This window comes from Clarias gariepinus, chromosome 28 (assembly GCF_024256425.1).
Source record: "Clarias gariepinus isolate MV-2021 ecotype Netherlands chromosome 28, CGAR_prim_01v2, whole genome shotgun sequence".
Lineage (NCBI taxonomy): Eukaryota > Metazoa > Chordata > Actinopteri > Siluriformes > Clariidae > Clarias > Clarias gariepinus.
In genome coordinates this window covers 13,265,302-13,275,470 of record NC_071127.1, presented here as the reverse complement: position 1 = coordinate 13,275,470, position 10,169 = coordinate 13,265,302, and the positions used below count along the sequence as shown (strand labels likewise).

At 35.7% G+C, this 10,169-nt stretch overlaps 1 protein-coding gene across 1 annotated transcript; it reads left to right on the top strand.

Moving 5' to 3' along the window:
- The first annotated feature begins 1,157 nt into the window (after positions 1–1,157).
- Positions 1,158–9,753, top strand: si:ch211-215i13.3 (brain and acute leukemia cytoplasmic protein). Its single transcript, XM_053490373.1, has 3 exons — positions 1,158–1,502; positions 4,642–4,759; positions 9,667–9,753. The coding sequence occupies exons 1-3, from the start codon at positions 1,265–1,267 to the stop codon at positions 9,716–9,718; spliced, it is 408 nt and encodes a 135-aa protein (XP_053346348.1). The 5' UTR covers positions 1,158–1,264; the 3' UTR covers positions 9,719–9,753.
- Positions 9,754–10,169: the final 416 nt, after the last annotated feature.

Here is a 10,169-nt window from a genome sequence, read left to right as displayed (position 1 = left end):
CTGTACAAGGATGTGGCGATAACTCCCAGTCAAGTTCCTGTAACTTGCAAGTGGTGCAGTGGGCGGTATGAGCTTGTGTATTGTCCTGCAACAACAGAACCCATTTTGTGATCTAAGAAGGCTATTTTTTACCTTAAAGGAAAATGTCTAAATTCAATTCAATTAATTTGTATAGCACTTTTAACAATTGTCATTGTCACAAAGCAGCTTTACACAATCAAAAGAATTATTTAAGTTTGTATGAACAAGGAAAAACTCCCTGAGATGGTAATAGAAGGAACCTTAAGAGGAACCAGACTCAACAGGGAACCCATCCTCATCTGGGTGAAACAGAGAGCAGGAATTGATCTGCATAATACAGTGTGTTAGGTGGCAGCCAGTTTAGCTATAACAGTTGATGTTAATATGGAGTCCAGATGTGAGAAAACGTTCTACCTTAATGGTATCCTAGCATTAATGAAACACAGGGGTAAGTGCATTAGTGTAGCAGGGGATTATATAGAGAAATAAAGAAAATTTTTATTTTTTTTTAAACATGCATAACTTAATTAATGTATTTTAAAAAGTACTATATTAATTATTTTCATTTATTTTTATTTATTTATTTTTTTTTTACATTTTTGATTATTTATTTTGTAAATATATATAGATTTAATCAGTGTTAAAGCACTGGGGTTTGGGTTTAAAATGATTATAGGTTTATTGGGATTGTTTGAGGTGAACATCCTCAGTTAGTCCATCCATCATTTGATTCATACACATTCACATTCCATACATACTAAAATAATTATTTTGATTGTGTAAAGCTGCTTTGCGACAATGACAATTGTTAAAAGCGCTATACAAATAAAATTGAATAGAATTGAATAGTATGTCTGAAAGATAGATAGATAGATAGAGAGAGAGAGAGAGAGAGAGAGAGAGATCCTTGCATCAGTCTATGTTCCTATCCTCAGACATAAGCATTCTATTTGTTTCAGCTTTCTCGCGTTCCTGTATGTGAGGGGAAACCCAGCAGCAGGGGAGATGATCGTGCTGGTGGTGATGATGATGATGATGCGCATCTTTCCCGCCCTCCATGACGTCACCTAAGGTACATAAACTCAAGTTTGATCAAGCCCAGCTCTGCACGGAGCCTGTGTCCGAGAGGTTTCTCTTCTAGGATGGATTCAACGTGCTCGGGTCCTTCGCGAGATTGAACGCACGCGACACGCCAGCTCTGACAGCGTGACAGGCTTTAGAACAGACCTGATGCTCTGATCTGATGCGCGCGCAGGGACACAGCGCAGCATCAGCACCAGCGTCAGCAGCTCGTGCGCACGACTGGACCCGCTCACTTTCTTTTATCTGTTTTTATTTAATTATCCTTATTGTCTCTTCCATGGGTTGTGGTGGAAGCAGGAGCGATGCAATCGAGCCCAGACGCCATGAGAGCTGGACCAGAGAGACCGAGTCGACATGGCTCACCAGCACCGACGCCGACTGTCCTAACAACAGCATCAGTAAGCATCGCATCATTTACTTCATCCATAGGCGACGTGATGACGTCAGAACACCTTGCGTTCCATGCAGCATGATAGGGAACATCTGTGCACACCTGCACTGCACGTTCATGCAATCAGCCAATCACGCTGCAGCAGCACAAATGCATTATATCATACAGATGCAGGTCAGTTCATGTTCAGCTTCATAATTAGTCAGAAAGTGTTGGTTATAATCTTACTGGACACATTTCCTCTTGAGAGTTTACACAGAATGCATGCTCATTCACTTATCATCCATACCGCTTTATCCTGTAGACAGGGTCACGGGATGGGCTGGAGCCTATTCTAGGGAACTTATGGCATGAGGCGGGGTACACCCTGGACACACACTCATTCACACACTTTTGGAGCACCAGTTAGTCTAAGCTGTTTGAGGAAACCAGGAAAAAAACCCACCAAGCACAGGGAGGACATACATGCAGACAAAGCCCGAGGCGGGATTCGAACCCGGACCCTGGAGGTGCAAGGTGACGGTCTTAATCACTAAGCCAATGTGACATCTCATTAATTAATGCTCATACCAAAACAAGAGCTTCATAATTTCAGCTAGTCAGAAACTGTTGCTAATGATCTCACTGGATTTTCACACATATTCCTTTGTCAGGTTTACACAACATGGTTCGGAACAACAAAAACAACAACAACAACATAAAAATGTTAATATGGAGATGATTCTGTGCCAGTGTTCTGCCAATCCATGCTACCTATCTTTTTTCTCCCATACTTAAGGGCTCTGTGCATGCAAAGACCAACAAGCTTGGTAACTGTTTCATTAATTTTCATTGATTATGTACTGGGAGCATTATTTAATGGGTATAATTGATGTATCAATTTTTCCAATAAATATATGCTGTAATAAAGTACCAAAAACATTTAGAGACAACATAATGCACCATCATTTGGCAGAATGCGGGATTAAAATGCAGTCAAACAAGAGGAGGAAAAACTGCCGCTCTTCATTAGTGACTTGTACAAATTGTACCACAGTGAAAAGCATGTTGTTTTACCCACCCTTTTACTTTTTCATTTTCCTATCATTCTTGCAAGAACAGTATTGTCAAGTGCTTTTGCAAAAACCCATCAAGCACTATGATAAAACTGGCTCTCATGAAGACCGCATCTACAGGAAGGCAAGACCAAAATGTACCTTTGCTGCAGGAAAGAAGTTTATTAAGAGTTACCAGTCTCAGAAATCACCAATTAACAAACAGCACCACAGATTAAGGCGTTATGAAGGATAGGATTTACAAATGATAAGTAGCAGATACATCTCAATATCAACTGTTCAAAGGTTTTTTTTAGATTATTAGATTATTGCATATTTTGGATTTTACAATGTAGAAAGAAAAAAATCAGAAAGAACTATGGAATTAGAAGGTGTGTCTAAACTTTTGACTGGTACTATATTTTTGATCATAAAACTATGGGGGTTTGTTTAATCACAGCCATAAGCCATACCAGAGTTCGTGGTTGTAATCAAAGAAAATAATGGCCTAAATACATAATAATAACTTATTAATAGGACTCAAAACCCTTCCAGATCACCAGATAAAAATTTATTGGGTCAAGAGGGAAAAATGTAGAAGGGAGCTCTCCAAGCAGCAATCATCACATTATCGCCTATGTACTGTATTAGATAGGTTTGTCAGGCCTTGGGGGCCCCCTACTGGTGGGGGCTTTAAGCTGTTAGTTGCCTTGCCTGTTGAAAAGTTATTCTCTGTGATGATGTACAGTACCAGTCAAAAGTCTGGAAACACCTTCTAACTCCATAGTCGTTCCTGATTTTTATTCCTTTCTAGATGGTAAAACAAAGCTGAAGGCGTCCAACATATGCAATAATCTCCTTTAAACAGTTGATGTTGAGATGTATCTGCTACGTATTCTCTGTAAAGCCTTTATAACGCCTATATAAGTTCTGGTCTTGCTTTTTTGGTAGGGTCTTCATGAGATCCAGTTTCATCATGGTGCTCGATGGGTTTTGCAAATGCACTGGACACAATACTGTTCCTGCAAGAACTATTCCAAAAACTGCTGACCTTCATGTCTTAAAATAACAACTGTTAATGTTGTTACTTAATAACCTAATGGTATGTGTGTTATTTCATAGTTTTGAAAAATCCTGCATTGATTTAAAATATAGAAAATTTATTTAAAATAAAAAACATTCAATTAGAAGGTGTTTTCAAACTTTTGACTGGTACTGTATCTTCAGGCAGCAAAATACGAGGTATTCATTTATGTTATTAAAGTATATGCTATAATAATAATAATAATAATAATAATAATAATAATAATAAAAATGAAACTCTTTCACATAATACCTGCCGAGTAATATTTCCACCTGCTGGATACCTCAGGTAAGTGCTCTATATCAATCACATTCAAGATACAGTATTACTTGACCCTTTCTATTCCTTCTTGACATGTACATCAATCCCGCAAATCCGCATTGCACAGTGTGATCAGCTGTAAGAGAAAGCAATTGGAGAAACTCATTACCAGAACTTCTAGGTCATGCTGTGAGCTGAAAGTAAAGCCTTCACTTAACACACAATCTTAGCTTATAATTGCATCAAATATAATTAAAACACTGTAAACAATCTCTAGGGCAAAGTGGTTTCATTCGAAATGAACCATTTAGGAAATCTTTTAATTTGGATTGTTTTTTAGGTTAGCATGGTCTTTAAAAAATAAAAAAATAAAATACAAAGCCTTAATCAATTTTACTGCGACGACATCAGTATTTCCATAATATTAAAGGGTTTGATTTTAACAAAGTTCTTAACGTGCCTTTCATGCCTTTCATGACCATCAGCTTTTAAAAATATTTTTAATGGGGACCTAAAATGGACTATCTAATCTATGAAAAGATTTTTTTTTCATATAACTTTAGCTTCTCCAAACACTTACAGTGTTTTATAATTTTCTGTATACAATATGTCCAATACTATACAGTATTAATACTAATTTCTAATGCTTTGCTTTGTTAATCTCTAATATTAAAACTTGCTGTGTAAATGCATCTTTATTTCTATGCTCATTTATCATTGCAGAAAGTCACAATAGTTAATTTCTGCATGTTTTCTTGCTTTCCTAGGTAAAGGTGTGGAAGTACGATCTTCTGTCTCGTCTAAGGACAAAAGAATGGTTAACACAGGCATACAGTGTGGAAAAGCACCCTTAACCTCTAGCACATGTACAAATCAACAGAGAAGGTCTGGTCTTTTCTTTTATAAAGTCATTGTTTCTTTGTTTTGCTTATATATATATATATATATATATATATATATATATATATATATATATATATATATATATATATATAAAATAAATATGAAAGGCATTGAAGTCAAACCGGTTAGTGTAGCAGAGGATTATATAGAAAATTAAAAGGAGGTTTTACTCTCATAGCTGTGTTTTGCCCAATCAGAAGTCCTGGTTTGACTTGAACGCCCCTTATATATACAATGACAGAATGACTTTGAAGTTGTACAAATGGGTCAATATATAATTGTGGGAGATTTTGAGTTTGAATAATTCTGGGAAAAAAAATATTTATTTACAAAATATTATTGTCTTCCATGATAAATCATCCCTGAAATATTTTGTTTTTAGTCATTGCCAAGCTCAGGCAAAATTGATTTCAGATATTTAGTTTTAAAAACAAGAAGTTTACTCATTATTTGGTCAACTATGTTACGGACAAAACCTATAAGTTTTAACTTTAAGTAAATGTCAGACATTTTAAAAAATCATTACTCTTGGAACAATATGTGTCTATTTACCTACCTTTTCAATTAAAATACCCAATTAATTAAGAAAATACACATTTTGTTCAATTGAAACCCCAAATTTCAAGTACTGAAGTAACCGGTCTGTATATTTTGTTTCCAAACTGCTTGATTCATGATAATTTTCTTGATGAAATTATGCTGAGGTATATATTTGACAGCTACTCAGTTTCTAAATATTTACTTGGAGATTAGGGAACCATTGAAATACATATATATTTTTTAAAAAACATAATGGTAACTTAATTGACAGCCCAGTATCATAGTTGACAAAAGTAACATAGTTGACTGGACATGACAAAGTAGGGTGATGTATTTAACAAAAACAATCCTAAACTATATCAATTATTATATGTTAGCTAATCTTTTACTGCATTTAATCAAGACCTGTTGAATATTTCATGAGATAAAGGAGAAATACAGACACACATCAGTTTACAAGGATCAATCACAACTTTATTAACAAGCACATATATCATAAGCAAGAGATCCTAACATAGAAAACAACAACAACAAAAGTATCAAAAACAGCACTTACACAAAAATTCCACCATGTAAACATTTTGAAAATCTTGTTTGTGGAATGAAATACAGTAGTGCATTGTATTGAACAAAAAATTATAGTGCACTGCAATAAGTAACAATAACCAATAAGTGTTTTATTCTGTTGGTTAACAGAATAAGTGTGCTGCATTGGATCAAAATTTTAATTGTGCAAACTGTTGTATCTCAAAAACATTCATATGTTAGAACCCAAGTAAAACATTGGCATACCCTCCAACTTCCAGGCACCCATGAAACCGGTGGAGACAGAACACACTCGCCATTTTCTGTTCTATTAGTGCTGTCAAAATTAGTGCGTTAACGCATGCGAATAATTTGAAATATTTAACGCATTAAAAAAAATTAACGCAATTAACGCGGTTGCAGTTTTTTTTATTTTCTGTTGTGGCCGACGTGTGTTCAACGTGCAAAGTAGTATGGATAAGACCAAGGAAGGACTTTTAGACGGAAAGTTTCAGTATAAAACTCTGCCGGATGGTCCTGTGGATAAAACAAAAGTAATCTGTACATTTTGCAAAGCCAAATTTAAATACCAGAGAAGCAATTCGTCTTTGACATATCACTTAAAAGCAAAACACCCCACCGAAACAATCTCTACAGGGCCTCACCAATGTAAATTGCATTGATTGTTTTGAAATTCAAATGACACAAATGGCACATACCTGTGTTTTTATTTCTGTAATAAATATGGCTTTCAAGCCAACAGTTAATTTGGAGAATATTGATGGTTTATTGCAGGTATGTTGTTTACATGAGAAAATCTGTGTTACAAGTTAAACAAAAATTCCAATAAACAATCATATTTGAATTTAAATAGTTTCATTGTCTTGAGTTTACATTATTTATTTACATATCCAAAAAGTTTCAGTCTTTTAATTGTGATTAATTGCAAAAAATTGTGCGATTAATTAGTTAATTTTTTTTAATCGATTGACAGCACTAATATATATATATATATTATAGTACTGTTTGAGGTTCTTTCTACATAACCTTCTAACCTTCCTGGTTGTGGAACTGGTTGTTCCTCACTGTCAGGACTCAGTGGTGGGGTAACAATAGCAGAAGCCTGTTTCTTTCTGCGTCTGCTCTGTTCCTGGGCTCTTCTCCAGGCCTTTCTCTTTGCACGTTTTTCCCTCTCACTCTGTTCAGATATGGGCTTATAGTATGCACCTTGCTTCCTCTTTTCTCTCCATTTCTGCCGGCCTTTTGCCAAGTATGCCTCCCTTTTTGCAGGATCAGCATCTCGCCGTGCACGGTAACGGCGCTGCTTTTCTGCAGCAGATAATCGCGGCATTTGCCTGAAAACAAGTTTACTTTTATAATATTTATTGCAAAGTATTTTATAGTTACTGTACAATTGGTATATTAAATGAACTCCTGAAAACTATAAGAACATGTCATGAATGTCAACTATGTTACTCTTAGTCAACTAAGTTACCTTTGCAGAGTAACATAGGTGACTGGTAACCTAGTTGACATTTTTGCTGTTTTTAGGGATAAAATCAAAATGGTTGCCTAGCACCAGACACCATATGGCATTTTACAGAGAGGTTCTTCTAAATATTATATGTACAACTGAGTAAAATTGAAATTCAAAGTTATTTATGAATTCATTGTAGTAACATTGTTGACATATGATAAGTACACATTTGCCCCAAGCACTACTTTAGGTGAAATAACTGAAAATGTGGAGGGAGAACATACCTTGGAGTCTTGCTAGTTTTCTCTTCAGGAGGAAATGATATCATGTGGAGCAGGTCATGTGATTTGGAAAACACACTCTTCCTTTAGGGGTGTATTTGCTATGGGTAACTTAGATGACAGCGACTTCTCGGACATATATTCAATTTGTCAATTTCTATTGAAAATGTGACATATTGCCCAAAAAGACACATTGTTCAAAATTACCTCAACTTAATGTAAATAATATAATTAAAACTGTTTTTGAATAAGTTTTTAAAATGTTTTTTTAGGTAATGAGATTGTGGTTGCAATTCATTTCGGACGGTTATTTAGTTGACATTTTAGGGATATCTAGTAAATTTTTATAAATAAATGATTATTTCCATAATAATTAACTATGGAATTTGTAAAGACAAGATCATGAAGAACACTGAAGACTTTTAAAATTTTATTTTAATAAGCATGTTTGCGAGATAAATCTCATGGACATGAAATCTCCCTCAATTATATATTGACCCAAATGATTGTGGTGTGGTCGTCTCAGACAATAAACGGTTGTTGCTGTGGTTAAAGTGATGAATGGTTAAAAATTATTTAAAAAAAATCTGTCTATAGCATAGTCCTTTAATTTTAAGGATCAACAAATACATTATATTTCACCAAAGTTTACATTTAATGTTAATTGATTAAACATCTTTAGTCAGTAGTTTTCAATAGTAGAAAATGCCACTTTTTTTCCAGTATCAAATGTCAAAGTCTTTCCAGTATCAACCAACACTGATATATTCACTTCCTCGCTTAAGAAAAAGTCGCACACTCTAATACTTTGTGTTTATAATGATAATCGGATTGCCTTTAGCTTTGATTATGGCACATGTTTACATTGCTTCGACAACCCTATTCAACACTACAACGTTTTTTTTTATCCAGAGTTCTTGTATTGGTGACAGAAGAGTTAAACCACTCTGTAAGGTCTTCTCCAGAACGTCCCAATGACTTTCAGTGGTTAATGTTGGGAGTCTGTGGTGGCCGTTTCTTATGGATTCTAAAGCTTTCTCATGCTCCTGAAACCACTCTTTCATCAAGGAAGAAAAAAAATCATAGATGTGATAACCTGGTAATTCAGTAGATTTAAGTCATCAGCTGACTTTATTTTATTGCCGGATAACGAAACTGAGTCTAGACCTGACCAGCTGAAGCAACCTCAGATCATAACAGTGCCTCCAGAGCCTTCTACACAGGACATTATGCATGATGGGTGCATCGCTTAACACACTTCTTTTCTTACTTTGACACGCCCATCACTCTGGAACTCATCAGACCACATGCCCTTTTTCCATCGATCCAAAATCCAAACTTTATGCTTTCTTGCAAATTTAAGATTTTTACTGATTAGTCTCACTAACAAATGGTTTTCTTATGGACACACAGCTGTTTAGTCCCAGTTCTCTAAGTTCTCAATACAGTTCAATATTATTCTTCTAGGTTTTTAATTAATGCGTTGAACAGTTTTTAACACAATTCCAATAATGTTTTATTTGCTTGATGCAGGTAAAATTATTTGACCCTTCCGAAACACTGTAACATCTTTTTTCGACAGGCGTAGGATAAGTCCTCTGACTTGGCTGTTTAAGAAATGAGACACTACTCATGGAATCAGTTTAACAACTTAAACAACTGTTTCCAGGTGAAACGTATTAACTGCGGCAGTATTTATTCAATCGAAGGCTCTTACGTATGATTATTTCAACACAAATGATAACTTTTTGTTTTTGCCATGCAGTGTGTAATACAATTGTCTCTCACTGTGTGATATATGTAACAATACACCGAGCGACGATAACATTAAAGAGCCCACAGGCGTAAACGAGCCTTGGGTGCCCATGAACCTGTCACTAATTTACTGATATATAATTGATAAATCAGTGCTATTCAATTCACCCAGCAGTGATGTTAGCGTTATGGCTGATCGATGTACTGTATGTAACATGTCATGAATGTGTTATGTGAACACACACAAGCAGCTTTAATTAATAGAAGCAGATGTGTGCAGTGGTTTTAATGACGTTTTGTTTTTCTTACAGCCAGCAGATGAAACTGGAGAGCGTCCAAGAAAGCGACCGTTCCCTCAAATGATGCCTGGTGAAGTGGTGACGCAGCCTGAAACCCAGTAAAGCAGAAGGGGGGTGGGGTGGTGGTGGTGGTGGTGGTGGGGTGATGAAAAAGGAAGAGAATGCGACACCGATGCGAGAGAAAGGACACAGATTAATATCCCCCAGCATGCACTCTGACACAAATGGCTTTGTTGTACCTTAATGGCACCGTCATAAGGTTAAGAAAGGCATGGAAGGAAACGATAGAACGGATTGTAAAAAGCTGGTGGCTTATAACATTTAGCAAAAAAAGTGTAGCTGTTTAATGAATTTCTTCACATTTTGGGCTGACCTTTTTGCACATACTGTATAAGGACTCAGACTGAATGCACTGTGAGTTTCTCAGTGAAGGGCTTTTGCAGTTTGCGCTGTGTGTTTGTGTGTGTGTTTTTGTCTCGTGTGAAAGAAACAACATGGTTATTTAATGTTAATTT

What these genes read in the sequence shown, in the direction of transcription:
- si:ch211-215i13.3 (XM_053490373.1), top strand. Translation starts at nt 1,265, where the DNA reads ATGCGCGCGCAGGGACACAGCGCAGCATCAGCACCAGCGTCAGCAGCT. An exon ending in CTGTCCTAACAACAGCATCA is followed by an intron (nt 1,503 to 4,641) that starts GTAAGCATCGCA and finishes TTGCTTTCCTAG; the next exon opens with GTAAAGGTGTGGAAGTACGA. An exon ending in TGTACAAATCAACAGAGAAG is followed by an intron (nt 4,760 to 9,666) that starts GTCTGGTCTTTT and finishes TTTTTCTTACAG; the next exon opens with CCAGCAGATGAAACTGGAGA.